This window comes from Littorina saxatilis, linkage group LG9 (assembly GCF_037325665.1).
Source record: "Littorina saxatilis isolate snail1 linkage group LG9, US_GU_Lsax_2.0, whole genome shotgun sequence".
NCBI lineage: Eukaryota > Metazoa > Mollusca > Gastropoda > Littorinimorpha > Littorinidae > Littorina > Littorina saxatilis.
Window position 1 is genome coordinate 63,657,735 of NC_090253.1, and position 18,061 is coordinate 63,675,795.

The 18,061-nt window shown below is 46.7% G+C and overlaps 1 protein-coding gene across 2 annotated transcripts; it reads left to right on the forward strand.

Moving 5' to 3' along the window:
• Positions 1–58: 58 nt before the first annotated feature.
• On the forward strand, positions 59–15,751 carry LOC138976766 (ataxin-2-like protein). 2 transcript variants are annotated; one of them, XM_070349651.1, is made up of 13 exons: positions 59–281; positions 495–553; positions 1,575–1,873; positions 5,263–5,308; positions 5,681–5,891; positions 6,487–6,632; positions 7,350–7,394; positions 7,811–7,913; positions 8,254–8,693; positions 10,764–11,004; positions 12,231–12,344; positions 12,507–12,622; positions 12,965–15,751. In XM_070349651.1, exons 1-12 carry the CDS (start codon positions 74–76, stop codon positions 12,581–12,583), a joined length of 1,989 nt encoding a protein of 662 aa, XP_070205752.1. In that variant the 5' UTR covers positions 59–73; the 3' UTR covers positions 12,584–12,622; positions 12,965–15,751. The 2 variants fall into 2 exon arrangements, with proteins under 2 accessions (XP_070205752.1, XP_070205753.1); XM_070349652.1 differs by lacking the exon at positions 7,350–7,394.
• The last annotated feature ends 2,310 nt before the right edge of the window (positions 15,752–18,061 follow it).

Below are 18,061 nucleotides of genomic sequence, written 5' to 3' on the forward strand. Positions count from 1 at the left end.
CGCCCAGCGTGTGCCCCCTCAACACAACCCACACATACCCCCCTCCCACCCCCACCCCACCCACCCTCACAACATGCAGCAGATGCCTCCCCCCATGCACCCCGCCCCCTCACAGCTCCACGGGCGAGGTGGCCCCCCTCCTGGCGTGGCGGCGGTGCCCATGGTGGCCCCCCCTGCAGTGACCGGTCCCTCCCCTCAGGCTGTGGACAAGGCTGATGGTCAGCCAGGCCCTCAACAGGGCGTCGCGCCGCACTTGGTCGGTGACAAGAAATCTCCCAGAGGTATGTCCTGTTGTGTTGAACCTTCCTGCGTGTATGCATGGTGTCTTGTGTGCTAAAAAAAAAGGTATTATACATGATATCCACACGAAAAATTAAATGTAATTCTGCCCAGTCACAGTGATTTGTGTTTGTGTCTTTGTGTTTGCTTACTTGTTTGTTGGCACATGTTTTGCTGCATTGATGTGTTTTGACAACTTGTTATTGCTGTTTCAGAAAAAGACAGGCAAGAAAAGCAAGTTGCCAACCTGAGGCAGTTTCACACCAACTTTAAGGTAAGTCATTTTCTTGGCTTGTGATCAGTCCCTTCATTTCATCTCTCTCCCTTACAGACATATCCTGGTCTGTGTTTCGTTCTTCTTCCTCCTCTATCACTTTTCCCTTGTGTCTGTACTGTCTGGTCTCCCCACTCCTGAGCTCTTTGAACTTGTCTCAACCTGGTCTCATTGCCGTCACTTCTTAACTGCTGTGTGTTGTTTCCTGACCTCTCCCCTGTATTTTCCACTGTCATGTTGACACGAGTTGCAGCCCTAGAATCGATGCATCGAAGAGTAACAGCACCCACATTAACCACTGTGTAGGCCTTGTCGTCACACTAGGTGAATGTCAAGCTTGTCACTCTTCTTTCACTGTGTAATGTAATATCACTTCTGAAGGGCTGTATCTGGAGTGTGCCCAAAGACCTCACTGTGCCTTTGCTAGGGAGTAAGTCGAAATAAGGGGTAGCCTTGCTCAATAGCTGGCTCAGCTACTCATGTTTATTACATGAGAATAATCTAACAGAGTATTTGGTTCCATTTCAGCCAGTTCCACATGCAGGGAGCCGAGTGGTGGAGTCTGGCTGTTCCTCTGCTTTGAAGTGTGATTCAGATTGGCCACAGCAAGCCTGGTGGCATTACATACTTTGTGCTGGCCACAGCAAGCCTGGTGGCATTACATACTTTGTGCTGGCCACAGCAAGCCTGGTGGCATTACATACTTTGTGCTGGCCACAGCAAGCCTGGTGGCATTACATACTTTGTGCCGGCCACAGCAAGCCTGGTGGCATTACATACTTTGTGCTGGCCACAGCAAGCCTGGTGGCATTACATACTTTGTGCCGGCCACAGCAGGCCTGGTGGCATTACATACTTTGTGCCGGCCACAGCAAGCCTGGTGGCATTACATACTTTGTGCTGGCCACAGCAAGCCTGGTGGCATTACATACTTTGTGCGTAGGTTGATCTTGCTGGCTGTGTGAAAAAGACGTAGTGTTGTTGCTGTATGTGTGAAATAATGCAGGGTGTTGTTGTGCAGCTGTCGGACGAGGACAAGAAAGACGAGCGGGGCGCCCAGCAGACAGACAGACCCCAGTCAGACCGGCGCCCGGATCATGAGCAGGAGTCTGTCCCGGCCCAGCAAGACTCGCCCGCCCCTGGCAACCCTGCCCCCCACACAGCCCCGCCCCCCACCATGGTGTCTCAGGGTGTCACGGCAACGTCACAGGGTAGCAGTACCACCCCCACCCCCCCGCAGGCCCAGGGCCCCCCTCCCCAGCCTCAGGGCCAGCAGACGTCGACACAAGTGGCTCCCCCTTCAGAGTCGCCGGGCCCATCGTGAGTCCCTGCTTTTCTTCCTTTCGTGGCTTTCCTTTAGCTTTGTGACACTCATAATGCCAGCAGCTTGACTGTAGTCTCTGTCTCTCCTTGATACTGCCGACATCTTGACTGTAGTCTCTGTCTCTCCTTGATACTGCCAGCAGCTTGACTGTAGTCTCTGTCTCTCCTTGATACTGCCGACATCTTGACTGTAGTGTGTCTCTCCTTGATACTGCCGACATCTTGACTGTAGTCTCTGTCTCTCCTTGATACTGCCGACATCTTGACTGGAGTCTCTGTCTCTCCTTGATACTGCCGACATCTTGACTGGAGTCTCTGTCTCTCCTTGATACTGCCGACATCTTGACTGTAGTCTCTGTCTCTCCTTGATACTGCCGACATCTTGACTGTAGTCTCTGTCTCTCCTTGATACTGCCAGCAGCTTGACTGTAGTGTGTCTCTCCTTGATACTGCCGACATCTTGACTGTAGTCTCTGTCTCTCCTTGATACTGCCGACATCTTGACTGTAGTCTCTGTCTCTCCTTGATACTGCCGACATCTTGACTGGAGTCTGTGTCTCTCCTTGATACTGCCGACAGCTTGACTGTAGTGTGTCTCTCCTTGATACTGCCGACATCATGACTGTAGTCTCTGTCTCTCCTTGATACTGCCGACATCATGACTGTAGTGTGTCTCTCCTTGATACTGCCGACATCTTGACTGTAGTCTCTGTCTCTCCTTGATACTGCCAACATCTTGACTGTAGTGTGTCTCTCCTTGATACTGCCAACAACTTGACTGTAGTCTCTGTCTCTCCTTGATACTGCCAACATCTTGACTGTAGTCTCTGTCTCTCCTTGATACTGCCGACATCTTGACTGTAGTCTCTGTCTCTCCTTGATACTGCCGACATCTTGACTGTAGTCTCTGTCTCTCCTTGATACTGCCGACATCTTGACTGTAGTGTGTCTCTCCTTGATACTGCCAACATCTTGACTGTAGTCTCTGTCTCTCCTTGATACTGCCGACATCTTGACTGTAGTGTGTCTCTCCTTGATACTGCCGACATCTTGACTGTAGTCTCTGTCTCTCCTTGATACTGCCAACATCTTGACTGTAGTGTGTCTCTCCTTGATACTGCCGACATCTTGACTGTAGTCTCTGTCTCTCCTTGATACTGCCGACATCTTGACTGTAGTGTGTCTCTCCTTGATACTGCCGACATCTTGACTGTAGTCTCTGTCTCTCCTTGATACTGCCGACATCTTGACTGTAGTCTCTGTCTCTCCTTGATACTGCCGACATCTTGACTGTAGTCTCTGTCTCTCCTTGATACTGCCGACATCTTGACTGTAGTCTCTGTCTCTCCTTGATACTGCCGACATCTTGACTGTAGTGTGTCTCTCCTTGATACTGCCGACATCTTGACTGTAGTCTCTGTCTCTCCTTGATACTGCCGACATCATGACTGTAGTGTGTCTCTCCTTGATACTGCCGACATCATGACTGTAGTCTCTGTCTCTCCTTGATACTGCCAACATCTTGACTGTAGTCTCTGTCTCTCCTTGATACTGCCAACATCTTGACTGTAGTCTCTGTCTCTCCTTGATACTGCCGACATCTTGACTGTAGTCTCTGTCTCTCCTTGATACTGCCGACATCTTGACTGTAGTCTCTGTCTCTCCTTGATACTGCCAACATCTTGACTGTAGTCTCTGTCTCTCCTTGATACTGCCGACATCTTGACTGTAGTCTCTGTCTCTCCTTGATACTGCCGACATCATGACTGTAGTCTCTGTCTCTCCTTGATACTGCCGACATCTTGACTGTAGTGTGTCTCTCCTTGATACTGCCGACATCTTGACTGTAGTCTCTGTCTCTCCTTGATACTGCCGACATCTTGACTGTAGTCTCTGTCTCTCCTTGATACTGCCGACATCATGACTGTAGTCTCTGTCTCTCCTTGATACTGCCGACATCATGACTGTAGTCTCTGTCTCTCCTTGATACTGCCGACATCTTGACTGTAGTCTCTGTCTCTCCTTGATACTGCCAACATCATGACTGTAGTCTCTGTCTCTCCTTGATACTGCCGACATCTTGACTGTAGTCTCTGTCTCTCCTTGATACTGCCGACATCTTGACTGTAGTCTCTGTCTCTCCTTGATACTGCCGACATCTTGACTGTAGTCTCTGTCTCTCCTTGATACTGCCAACATCTTGACTGTAGTCTCTGTCTCTCCTTGATACTGCCGACATCTTGACTGTAGTCTCTGTCTCTCCTTGATACTGCCAACATCTTGACTGTAGTGTGTCTCTCCTTGATACTGCCGACATCTTGACTGTAGTCTCTGTCTCTCCTTGATACTGCCGACATCATGACTGTAGTCTCTGTCTCTCCTTGATACTGCCGACATCTTGACTGTAGTCTCTGTCTCTCCTTGATACTGCCGACATCTTGACTGTAGTCTCTGTCTCTCCTTGATACTGCCGACATCTTGACTGTAGTCTCTGTCTCTCCTTGATACTGCCGACATCTTGACTGTAGTCTCTGTCTCTCCTTGATACTGCCGACATCTTGACTGTAGTCTCTGTCTCTCCTTGATACTGCCGACATCTTGACTGTAGTCTCTGTCTCTCCTTGATACTGCCGACATCTTGACTGTAGTCTCTGTCTCTCCTTGATACTGCCGACATCTTGACTGTAGTGTGTCTCTCCTTGATACTGCCGACATCTTGACTGTAGTCTCTGTCTCTCCTTGATACTGCCAACATCTTGACTGTAGTCTCTGTCTCTCCTTGATACTGCCAACAGCTTGACTGTAGTCTCTGTCTCTCCTTGATACTGCCAACATCTTGACTGTAGTCTCTGTCTCTCCTTGATACTGCCGACATCTTGACTGTAGTGTGTCTCTCCTTGATACTGCCAACATCTTGACTGTAGTGTGTCTCTCCTTGATACTGCCAACATCTTGACTGGAGTCTCTGTCTCTCCTTGATACTGCCGACAACTTGACTGTAGTCTCTGTCTCTCCTTACCTTGAAATAGTCCCGGTTGGGTTAGTTAGTCATTGTTTTGATGGATCCTCACATTGGAATTTGTGCTTTCTTGACACGCCTCGTAACAATGACTGTTTCAATACCCTGTCTGTTCTAGTGAATTTGTCTTTAACGACGGGCCAATGGCGTCTAACTCAATTAGTAGCCTTGCATTTATTGCAGTTTGAACAGGATTGTCTGTTCCAAGTTTTACTGAAAGATAGGCAATACCTGATTCTGAGGCAGAAGGGTACTTGGAATGGTTAATAGGCACAGTCACTGTCTTGCTTTCCAGTTGTTTCGCTCATTGATGGTGATTTTCTGCTGCACAGAGCAAAATATAATGTCAATCACTTGTTCTTTTCAGTCTCGGTTCCAGTCTCAATCCCCTCGCTATGGAGTTCAAGCCAAGGGTGAGTTTCTGTTTCATGTCACAAGGGTTGCTTGTCCAGCTTAGTTGCCTAAGTGTGTTGGCATGCACAAAACACAGCGTTCACCGGCATCATGTTAAAAACAAGAACTCAAGAAGCTGACCAAAGGTGCTGAAACCAACACTGAATATTTGCACAAGTGGTGGTACTGTTAACACAATAGTAGCCAGTTTCGGTAAATACTGTTTTCTTGTATGAATGAGTTCAGGGAGTGGAATAGTCAAGCCACCACTGACTTACAGCTTGCTTTTATAAATGAAATGCGCTGGGTGGTAATGGGAAGGTGTTGTGCCTCTTGTGCGTTTGCATTTATTCCTCCTGTGATTGACGTGAGCATGATTGATGGTTCCCCAGGCACCACAACCCATGCAGGTTGCCACACCCACCCCATCAGCCACACCCCCAGCCCAGGCCCTGCGTCAGTCGCCAGGGATGATGCCGCTCCAGCAGCAGTCGGTGTTGATGCAAAGCTATCACCCCACCTACGTCATGCAGCCAAAGGTCATGCCCATGTCCCAGCAACACCATCAGCAACAGCAGGCCAAGCCCTACCAGCCAAAGAGAGGTGTGTACACGCTGCTCTGTGTGTGTGTCTCTCTCTCTCTCTCTCTCTCTCTCTCTCTCTCTCTCTCTCTCTCTCTCTCTCTCTCTCTCTCTCTCTCTCTCTCTCTCTCTTATTCTCTGTCTCTCCTCTCTCTCTCTCCCTCTCCCTCTCTCTCTCTCCCTCTCTCTCTCCCTCTCTCTCTCTCTCTCTCTCTCTCTCTCTCTCTCTCTCTCTCTCTCTCTCTCTCTCTCTCTCTCTCTCTCTCTCTCTCTCTCTCTCTCTGCCCTGGTAAAAGCAATCCAAGCGCTACACGCACACACTTGAGGTGGGTACACAGTATCAAACATTCCATGCACAAGTTGTCCGGCTTTAGGTATGGGAAACTTGAGATCTGGGTAAATCTGTTTCTACTGCCTCCTGTTGTAGAGTCAGGCTTGGGAATGATATGCCTTTCGTCGTAAATACGACGGAGAAAAAGCCTCCGTGTGCCCTTAAAAATGCTTAAAACGCAACATTTTTCAGTCAGTACGCCCAAATCACTTTTATTCATTCCCAGGCCTGAGAGTACAAGAAAACCGAATCCAGGGTTGTGAGTCATTGTTGTTTCCCTTTTCAGCGGTAGTGTCCGTAGACCCTGTGGCGCTTGCCACTCATGCCCAGAATGCAACAGGGCAGCCGTTGCAGCTTGCAGCTCAGGCAGCCACCATGCAGCAACAGCCGTACGTCTACCAGCTGCCGCCGGGACAGATGCAGGGATACCCTGTAAGTCTGGCGCCACTCATAGCCACTGCTGACACACTGGCCCGTCTTGAAACACATCTCAACAGTGGGGGAACAGCTGAAAGGTCAAATCTGAGGCTAGGGAAATAGAGGAAGGTTTGATAATGTCCTAGATTGTGTACAGCACAATGTCCAATTCAAAATGGGAGAGAGTTGAGTCAGTGTAGACAGTCAAGTTTATTCTCAACAGTGAGTACAGATAGCGGATAGTTTTTGACTGTCTTCTTGAGTTGAAAGAATTTTACACTACTTAGTTATTGCCAAACACTTTTTTCTTGTTGAATAGACATCATTTCCATGGCAATGAAAATGTGTATTCAACAAGAAAAAAAGTGTTAGGTAAAGTACAGTAGGTGTAGTTGTCAGAGTACTGGTTTTGCTACGCAAGCTTTCTAGTTGGGAAAAGGCCACTGAATGTTGCCACTTGTTCTTGACATCAACTTGCATCATGTCGACAAGTTGTACTACAGTATACTGACTTGAAAACCCAACATGACTGCAGTTTGAAGTTAAACCTTGATATGTTTGCTGCTGTTAATGATAATGAGGGCCAGGATTGTTAAGAATGAGACAGCGGGCAAGTCAATACGGTATGGTGGAATTTGTTGTTTTTAGTTTATTTTATAGAATTAATATTGTATACTAGAACAAAAGATATTGAACTACATGGACACAAAATATTCCTTCTATTTTTCTTAGTTCGGGCAATATGTGATGTGGAACACACAGGGAACCGACAACCAGGTTTGTGAAAAATAGTCAATAGTCCCACATTCTGCATTGTAAATCTTATTACAATCATCCAAAATAAGCAAAAGATGCTGCTCAGGTTTCCAATTTGAGGAAACTATTTGGTTTTCACATTCCCAATAGAGTTTCAGCTCAATATGTGAACAGTGACAGTTGGCAAGATGGAGGGCTCCCACTTTTCAGTTAAATCACAAATTTCCAAGAAATACAACAACAACAAAAGAGAAACTGTTAACTGTGCTGAGCATTGCATGACATTGCACCATATTGGATGTCACTTTTGACAAATGTCTCGATTTCCAGACCTTCAGTCCTTTTTGTTTTTGCTCAGTGGGAGCCCTGCAGCTGACAGGTAGTTGATCAATGTAGCTTCTCTGTGTTGTAACTAATCGTGTGTATTTGTGTGTCAGCAAATGGTGCGGGTGGTGCAGGGACACATGCCACAGGGAGCCGGCATGGACCCCAACCAGGGAGCCTCCAACCAGCAGCAACATATACAACAGCAGCTGTTTAGTGAGTCTACTCCTTGATTTCACTCATGCCAGTGTTGGTTTATATCACACAACATATCCAACAGCAGCTGTTTAGTGAGTCCACTCCTTGATTTCACTCATGCCAGTGTTGGTTTATATCACACAACATATACAACAGCAGCTGTTTAGTGAGTGCACCCCTTTCATTTAACTCAGTCATTTTTTTTTTACCAAGCTTCAGTGTGAATGTGTTGAAGTGAGCGATACCAGTGTTGGCAAGGTGAAGAGTGTTATTGTTAATGCAGTGTTGTGTGCAGAGTGTGACTTGTACCATGACCAGTGTGTGGAAGAGTGTTAACGCAGTGTTGTGTGTGTTGCAGTGCCCCAGCAGCCGGTGCCAGCCCACATGCAAGCTCAGGCCATGAGCCAGCCCATGCCACAGCCAGCCCACACCATGCACCCCCACACGCAACACATGTCTCACGCCCAACACTCCCACTCCCTTCCCCCCGTCTCGCAGGCCCAGTCCTCTCACCCCCACCCCCACCCCTCTCCGTCCCCCGTGCAGCACATGGGGGGAGGGAACCCCAACCCCTCAGGCCCCCAGCTGAACCACCACGCCCAGGGTGCCCCGCCCACGTCGGGCACGCCCCAGTCCATGCTGTACGGCCAGCAAATGCAGGGCATGCTCCCGCCCCAGGGGGGAGGTCACGCCATGCCCGGCCACAATGTTTCTCAAGGGCCCTCGCCCACCCTGCACTATTTGCACAACCAGATGCAGGTCGGCACTTCACAACCGCTCAGGCTTAGGAACGCGCAGGTGACCGCATCTTTTCACTACTCTTACTCTTGCCTTGCTTGCTCTCTAGTTCACAACAACGGAACATTTTGTGCTCACAGACCAATTCTTGAAATAACTAGTTTTTATGGGCTGCAGGGAATTTTTGTTCTTTGTACAAAAAAAAAGGGGGGGGCAAACAAAGCCATGTGACAAAATAGGCCAATCATCGAGTAGCACGTCTTACACGAGCTGGCTGACAACATGTCGAAACGCGTGATTGGTGTACAATGTCGCGCGGGTTAGTTTGTCATCCGTTTTCCAAGAAAAGCAACTTTGCAGCCCATAAAAACAAAACATAACGGGTTGTTTCTGAACATCTTGAGACCTATGCTTACTAGACAGTTGCCTAGAGATCAAATCAAACTCTGTGAGGGGGGGAGGGGGGGGGGGGGGGGGATACCAAATTACAATTATACAGGACTGGAACCAGTGCTGTGTGAATGACAGGTGTTTGAAGTGTGTTTGATGGTGTCTGGCCAAGTTGTCTGTAGCAAAGCCTGTACCAGTGACCTGGGTATGAAACTTGATGGGGATGCAGGACGTTGAACAGCTTGGTACTGGCTGTGAGTGAAGGAGCACCATTCACATCAGTTCACTTTTACTTCATGCTTAACTGTGTCAGTGTTGACAACAACGTGCTTGTGACAGCACCAAGAAACCTCCAGGAAGCTTGACCATGCAGGTCAACAGAAAACTTGTTGGTCATTAGATGCAAGCATGAAAGAAGTTGACCTTGTGTTGACTTATGACCATGAAGTGGGTAGGGCGACTAGGACGTCTTGCACTGAGGTGGTGATGTGCTGTAAGTTGCAGGTTATAGGATGCCTAAAGGAGATGTAGGCAGTGTTTTATGTGTAGAACCAGGTCGTATGGTATGGAATTCGTGATGTACATGTACAGTGGAATCCAGCTATAACGAACCTGGGTATAAAGAAATCCCTCTTTTAACAAACTGCCATTGATTTCCCGGCAGACAGCCTTCTATTTCTTACTTGTTACTTTCCGGCTACATCGAACCTTTTGAACTCATTTGCATAACGAACCCCTCTTTTAACAAACACATTTTCATCGCCCCAGAGCCGTTTTGTCTCTAAAAGTCACAAGGCTACAACGAACTGATGTCAATAATTGTCTCCAAAGACAAAAATACACAAACACAAGTGCACATCGCGTGATGAGCGAACTCGGAACAAACAGCGGGAGGTGCACGGAACAGCCACCGCCGCTGTGTTTTCACTATTCCAATCAGCTGCTGAGCTATGACTGCCACAGAAGCACGTGTTGCTGCCAATACCCTACGTCGCTACTTGCAGGCAAAGTGCAGCAATGTCTGTGACTTGGATATGATCTCCAAATTGGAGTGTACAGTGGAGAAGTGTGCCAGTTCTGAGCAGCGTAACTTATATTTGCAACTTTCACCGTTCATGGCTTTATTTTCGTGTTTGTGCGAGGATTTACGAAGGCGCGGAAGCACTAATCACATGACGTCATCAATACTTGTGCTTTCGAGTAACAAGAGTTACCTCCCTTGCATTGAAATTGTTGCATCGATTTCGTTGAAAATCCGGCTCTCAACACAAATATAAGGGTGCATGTAGCATGAATCAGGCTTACTTTGCACAGGCATGTCCAATACTTCCCTTTGAAGATAGATTTAGTTAGTCTAGGTGGGGTTTTCAGGGGTTTTCGGAGGTTTTTTTGACGGACACGGAGATTGATCAGAATGTACATGTACATGCTTTTACACGACTTTTTAAATTTTACTTCCAAACTTGTGACAGTAAAATGAACATTTGAACTTTGCCTCTCTATGGATTATATTATGAAGCTGTTGAAAACATGCAGAGATTGTACTCTCCAAGGAAAGATCAATGGGACGATCATTTAAAGGCGAGTGGGAAAACTTGTCTAAAGGCCATTTAGGGTTGAAAACTCTACAGCGAATTGCTGATATAACAAACTAAAATGTATCTCCCTTGAGATTCGTGTGCTGTTAAACGTTATGAAGTGACTGTGTGCTCTGTGTTAATCTTGATTGACTGTGTGCAGGCGGGTGTCAGTCTGAGCCAGGCGGGAGGCTCGGGGAGCGGGGGGCCGGCCCCAGCCCACATGCAGCCATCAGGTCACATGAACCAACCGCAGCACGTGGTGGTCATGCCCCAACCGCCCCCCCAGGCCATTAACCAGGCCCCTCTCAACCCCACACACACACACACCCACACCCACCACCAGCAGCACCAGCAGCACCAACATGCAGCCGCCGCCGCTCAGTTCCAGCAGCAACTCCAAGGTGAGTCCAGCTCTATGTCTATCTCAGGGGTGGGATTTCTTCCGTCCCTGACGGATTTCCGTTCCAGGAAGAATTTTCAGACATGGGAGCTTATACAGTCCTGAGACATCCTGCTTGCTGGCTCGCGTGCAGAGAAAAAAATTTCATCTTCATCTTCACTCTCGCTTGCTGCAAAATCCCTCTCGCGGAGGGTTTTTTAGACAGGCCAGGCACTGGTTTTCCCTTGACTGTACAGGGGCTTCTAAAGAACCCTCTTGAAATGTGTTTACCACTTGTTTTAGTATACCCCCTAGCAAGAGTGATACATTTTTTGCATTCTCTCCCCACCCCCCCACCCCCCATTTATTGTTTGTTTGCTGTTATCAGTTTTAAAGCCAGCAGAGGCTCAAATAGCCCCCTCATGAAATGCTAAAATTAATTTTCAGCTGGTCAGTTACAAAAACTTTCAAGTTTACAAGATGTATATATTATGCATCTCCAAAAAGCTTGTTTGTTCTCAAATTTAAAGTCAGGAGAGGCCACCTAAAATGCTAAAATTCATTTTCGGCTGGGACCCCCCAGCAAGGGTGCTGCCCCTGCGCCCCGCCGGAGCCTTGGCGGCCCCTGGACCCCGGCCTTCCAAAATGTTCAATCCTGGCAACATTTTCGGCTCCCACCCATGCTATCTGCCCTAGGGTCAAGTCTACAGGGGTGGGGTGGGGTGCAGTTCACAGCCTTACGCTTTAGCCATTGCGCAACTTTTGTCTGATCTGACAGTGTGCTGTAACTGAACAAGTGTTTGAAAAGATAGCAGTATAAATTATAGATGTTGTGTGCATCAATGTTGAGATGGAGTGTAATTTTCACATTGTGTGGAGCTATGTTTGACATGATTAGATAGATGGAGTGTAATTTTCACATTGTGTTGAGCTATGTTTGACATGATTAGATAGATGGAGTGTAATTTTCACATTGTGTTGAGCTATGTTTGACATGATTAGATAGATGGAGTGTAATTTTCACATTGTGTTGAGCTATGTTTGACATAAGATAGAAGAGGAAAAGGGCATTCTACTTGGTGAGTTCAGAGTCTTTCTGCCTGGGGTCAACTGCATAGACTTGATAATGCTTTGTAGGCATCAGATACTCTACTAGCTCTTAGCAGTTTATGCCTGCGAATCCACAGGTTTACAGACATGTATCTTTGTTGTGTCCATGTGTGATGTGTTGCTATGACTATGTGACAGGTGCTGCCAATCAGCTGCACGCCAACGTGGGTCCTAACCAACACCTGCAGCTGCAGGGGGGTGTGTCAAGTGCCGGCATGATGCCGCACAACATCCACTTTGCCATGCAGCAAGGTAACTACCTCCCACCCCCTCTCTCTCTCTCTTTCAATGCACCTTGTGAGGAGTAAAATATATAAAATGAGTCAGCCATTTCAGATATGAGGATTCCTCTCTCTCTCTCTCTCTCCCAGCTGTGTTGAGTGCAGACAGTGATGGTACCATGCTGTGTTTCAGGGATGCAGGGGACACACAGCCACCATTCCCACCCCCACCACCACTCCCACAACCAGCCCCACTACCAGGCTCAGTGACACGCCACAACACTAAGGGATGCACATAATCGCGTTCAAGTAAGTTTGGTGGGGTTTTTTTTCTAGAAACTTTTGATTTGTTGGCATGGAACTTTTGTCTTTGTCTTTATTGCATGCTTAGAACTTTGTTTATTTGAGCCGGGCATTTGGTTTTCAACAGAAGTAAGATAGTTAGAGCTGTGAGAAAGATGTGAACTGTTGTCTAAAGTTGTCTGCATCATGCGGTGAGTGTTATTCCTTGTCCATGAAGACTGTGTCCGTGGAGTTTAAGTCTCCAATTCTTTATCTCTCTTCCCCCCCCCCCCCCCCCCCACACTCTATAGGGGGATTCTTCTGCTTGTTGTGAATGTTTTCCTCAGTCTCATTTGCCTCCTTTTTCAGAATCTCTTCTGTGACATTGGATCAAGTGGACGGCAGGGGGGAGGACTGACGTGAAAGTGTGAGAGAGAGAGACCTGTGAGCTGTACATAGGATGGTAATGAGAGAGGCTGTCACACAGTGGCTGCACTTCTTGCTGGGTGAATTACACACAGACTGTCAGCTTGCCTGCTGGTTACAAGTCTTGCCACGGCCACAGGCACAACTTGAACCCACACACTTTTCTGGCCAAGCTAATGCTGTGTGAATGGAGACAGAGACTCATGGTTGCCCTCCTGCTGTGTGAGGGGGGTGCCGGACAAATACACTGACATCAGGGGGGGGGGGGGGGGGTGGAGAAGAAACACCCACAGCTGATGGTGTGAGTGTGTGTGTATATCTGCCACAGGTCTGTGTGTACCGACATGGTGAGAGTGTATGCAGTCCAAGTGTAGGTGACACTGTGATGTAGAAGAGATTTTTATCTTGGACAGTCTGTTCCCCCTTCCACCGCTTGGCCAGTGAATCCATCCCCCTCAGGCTCGTGGATTGTGTTGACTAGCACAAAGTGACACACCCGTGACAGTGAGGTTGAGCACAATCGTCCCCTCCTGTCCCCTTAGCGCTGTGCAGAGCGCTGCTCGCACGGGCGTATCGTGTTCAGCCCCAGCGCCCAGCCACGCTCCTGCCACCTGCCTGCATACGATGGCAGTAACATCTACACATGCCAGTGACAGGACCACTGTGTCCAGTGGAGTGTGGTCAGTTGGTGTCCGGAGCTGCTGGACACGGCTGTAAGAGGACTGTGATAGACCACTGCTTGTGCTGTCCGCACCTCTAGTCATGACAACCCCGTCAGGTTGGATGCCCGACACCATTTCCACTGCTCCCTGCCTCGGGCTTCTTGCAGGGAGCTCAACATCTTGACGGTGATCAGTGCTTGTGCTGACGGGGGGAAAGCGTTTTCCACCTTAAAGCTACTCCAGAGACGGGGCTTGTGAGAAACGTGACTTACTGTGAGAAAGACCTGTGCATATGATCAGCGCACCACAACGTTAATCCAACCAGAGTGGCTGAAGCTGCAAGTCATTAGTCAGCGCAAAACAATCACGGCAGCCACTCGACATTCTCTGCTTGCCTCCCACATGGCAAGCCCTGTGTGTATAAACTACCAGCGTATTAGGACATGACGTCACACTAAGCGTGTTAGGACATGTCACCCCCCTGCAGATGGTGGCAATGACAGTGACATTTGGCACATCATCTGCATGGAGAGGGGGTGACGCGAGCTGAAGGTTTCTGTCAGTGTGCACTCTGACACTTCGACTCTTTTTTACGTGGTGCGTGTGAGGTGTGCGACTGGGTGTGTCTGTTACGTCACTGGCTGTGAGTAGCCACTGACAGCAGTCCCTTGTATGTACATGGTGATGTGGGGGTGGGGGGGGTGTAGAGTGTGAGTGAGAACGCATGGTTTGTCAGTGCCGTCACTTGTGGGCGGGGTGTGGGGGCGGGTAGATTAGTGGCACCCTGGGTGCATTTCTCTCCTGTCCTACATCCTTGGTCTCATCACTTGCACAATAGTTGTGGGGTGGGGGCCGTTCAACATTGTACACCCGGCATAATTTAATCTTGGCCTGTCCTTTTCATGTTTTGTGTCACTAGTTTAAGTCATTGACAAGACCACTTGAAATATGACAAGACCACTTGAAATATGAAAAGAGGATTGTCGTGAAGGTTCGCAGATTGAACCTCATCCATCACCCCGACCCACCCCAAACCTTTATTTAGAAGTTGGTCATTTCAGCAGAGTTAATTTCGTCTTGCCATGCCATGTTCATTTTTGGAGCCAAAGTTAAAATCATTCAGTGATTCCCCATTGCAGGTAGATGTGTTGATGCAGATGTTTTGTTTTAGACTTTTAGTCCAACTGTCTTTTCTGAAGCTTAAGGACATGATGAGACCTGAAGCATGAGACAAAGAATGTTTGAGTTAACAGACTGACGTGGTTTGTTTGCATACTTGCGTTTATTGCCCTCTGTCAGAATGTGTCTACATCAGTACGTGTTCTGATAGAAAATGAAATAAAAGAGTGATTGCACTGATGATTTTTCAAAATGTGTGAGAGCAGTATATGGACAGATAGTTTTAGGCAGAGATTGAGTTTAACTTGATAGGGACACAGTTGTTACATGTCGTTTGTAAATGAGGAGATATGAGTCGGTCAGTTGTTAGCGGCCGGCCGACGAAAAAAAAAGTGAAACGTGATTGTGCATCTGACGTCACAGGGTTGACCCTTAGTCCATGTAGGTCAGAATGATGTGTTGGTGATGTGATCAAAATGTCTTGACCTGCTGCTTGTAATGTATGATGCCACTTTTCTTTGTTTCTTGAACTCAGCAGCATATTGACTACATCACATGGGCTGCCCTAGCCTGTATCTTCTGTTTCTCGACAAAATGATGATTTTTTGTTGTTGTTGTATCAAGTGGCTGGTGAGGCATGCAAGTCTCCACTGCTGTGTGTGATCTTGCCTGCAATCAAATGATGACACGCCTGAGGAGAATGAGCTAGCAGTGGTTGAGCTAGTCCTGTGTGTGAAGTACACTAGCGTAGCATCGGCTCTAGTACTAGAGTGACTTGGAGAACACTTGTGATGACTGACTCTGGAGTATCAGCAATGTACAAGTTTTCATGTGATCGAACATGGACAACAAAGTGCCAGCTGCCTTAATCTTTTTTCTTTATTTAACAAAAAAGACAAAATTTGCAAAAAAACGAAAAAATGCAAAAAATAAAAAAGACTTCGGCAAACCTTTGCTTTATGGTTTTTTTTAGCTGAGTGTAGTTCGAAACCAGTATGCCTGTGTTTGTATGCATGTGGGAACACGTGTGTGTGTGTGAGATAAGGACATGAAAGGGACTTGTTGTGCATTGTGAATGATGAAATCGCTGAAAGTGAAAGCCGGGAAAGAAAAAACGTTATCAAACACATACACACATGAAAGATGATTCACGAATCCATCCACTATTCGACACAAAAATGCTGATGGAAAACGCTCTTGCAAGACAATACGCAATTAACTTAATTTCGTGAGACAGGAGAAAGTGATTGAGTAACAAATAAAGTGATGTGCAAATGAATGGAATCAGAAGGCAGCTCATTAGGCAAAGACTGAAGTTTGAGTGCCTTTCTGCCGACACTTTCTTCAGACCATGTACCTTGTACCTTAGACTTGTTGGATTATGTTTACGAAAAGTGTCCTAAACAGAAGAAAGCTATTGCAAGATTCCAGACAGCAAACAACAAGAAATGTAGGTGACATTGTGTTGGAACTAAAACCAAGTCGTGTTGAAAAGTAATCATTTTTTCTTCGACATTTTTTTCATTCTGTAAACTTTATTTTCATGTTCAAGGACATAACTACACGGCGTACAAAATCAAATACAAAAAAACAAATACTCCACGCTTCAAAAGTTATAATACGCGATGGGAAATTTCTTTCTTTATTTGGTGTTTAACGTCGTTTTCAACCACGAAGGTTATATCGCGACGGAGAAAGGGGGGAGATGGGATAGAGCCACTTGTCAATTGTTTCTTGTTCACAAAAGCACTAATCAAAAATTTGCTCCAGGGGCTTGCAACGTAGTACAATGTATTAGAGACTGTGCCAAAAGGTGACGTTTTCATGTCAGTATGTCCCAAATGACATCACCAGTACATTTTTCATTCTATCTAATCTGTTTTCGTTCTATTTTTTCTAATAACATGCGTTAACAATTGATTGCCAACTGGAATGGAAGAGCACAAAAAGTGTAACTTGATATGTAGTTTCTCTAGAGGGAAAAACATCTTCCACTTTCATGTCAGTGTGTCCCATGCAACATACATTTGCCAAACAGCTATGTGCAAGTAGATTATTTGTTAGTGGTATAGAAAATACTGATCAACAATTAAAGTCAGTTTTCACATTCATTTTCTACCTATTTCTTATTTGTTTATTCTGTTGGCAATGGTGAAATGTCAGCAATCGTGTGTCATTCGGGACAGTAGACATGACACCTGACCTTTTGGCACAGTCTCATTACCTTACTGGGAGAATTTCTTTCTTTCTTTATTTGGTGTTTAACGTCGTTTTCAACCGTTCAAGGTTATATCGCGCCGGGGAAAGGGGGGGGGGGGTGTTTATATCACGCCGGGGAAAGGGGGGGGGGGGGGGGGGATGGGATAGAGCCACTTGTTAATTGTTTCTTGTTCACAAGCACTAATCAACAAATTGCTCCAGGGGCTTGCAAAGTAGTACAATATATGACCTTACTGGGAGAATGCAAGTTTCCAGTACAAGGGACTTAACATTTCTTGACTAAAATCTTGACAAAAATTGACTATATTCTATACAAGAAACACTTAACAAGGGTAAAAAGAGAAACAGAATCCGTTAGTCGCCTCTTACGACATGCTGGGGAGCATCGGGTAAATTCTTCCCCCTAACCCGCGGGGGGGGGTCGATGGGAAATACCTGACAGGCTTTTCATATGTGGAAATAACTGTCACATTGTGGAAATAACTGTTGTCACATTGTGGAAATAACTGTCACATTGTGGAAATAACTGTCACATTGTGGAAATAACTGTCACACTGTGGAAGAGTTGCTTTCCATTGTTTTCATTGAAACACTGAGGTAAGCTTACAGGGTCTCGTGTAGCTTGCTTCATTCTTTCCATTCTGATCATCATCGGTCCATGCCATAATTACTGCGCGGAATCTATCAAAATAAGAATACAGAGTTATCTCCCATGTTTTTCGCTAATGTTTCTGAGAATACGAACTGAGATGAAAGTGATTGCAGATTTGGCCCACTTCGACAGTGATCTCCGTTCTGTTCTTCACAGTTATAATAAAGACATCGTTCAAAGGTTAAAACAAGTCGAAATGTTGAGACTGCTGTGGGAAGGAGACCGTGATATTGTTGCATCACTCCCCAAAAAAGTGTCGTCTGCTTCGTAGCCAAAGTTGATTATCACGTGACACTTTTGCCATATTTAGAGTTGTCTGCACAGTAAATACACCCGCGAAAGATAGCTCGCTTGAAACTGTCTTACATATCAATTCCTTTGTCATCT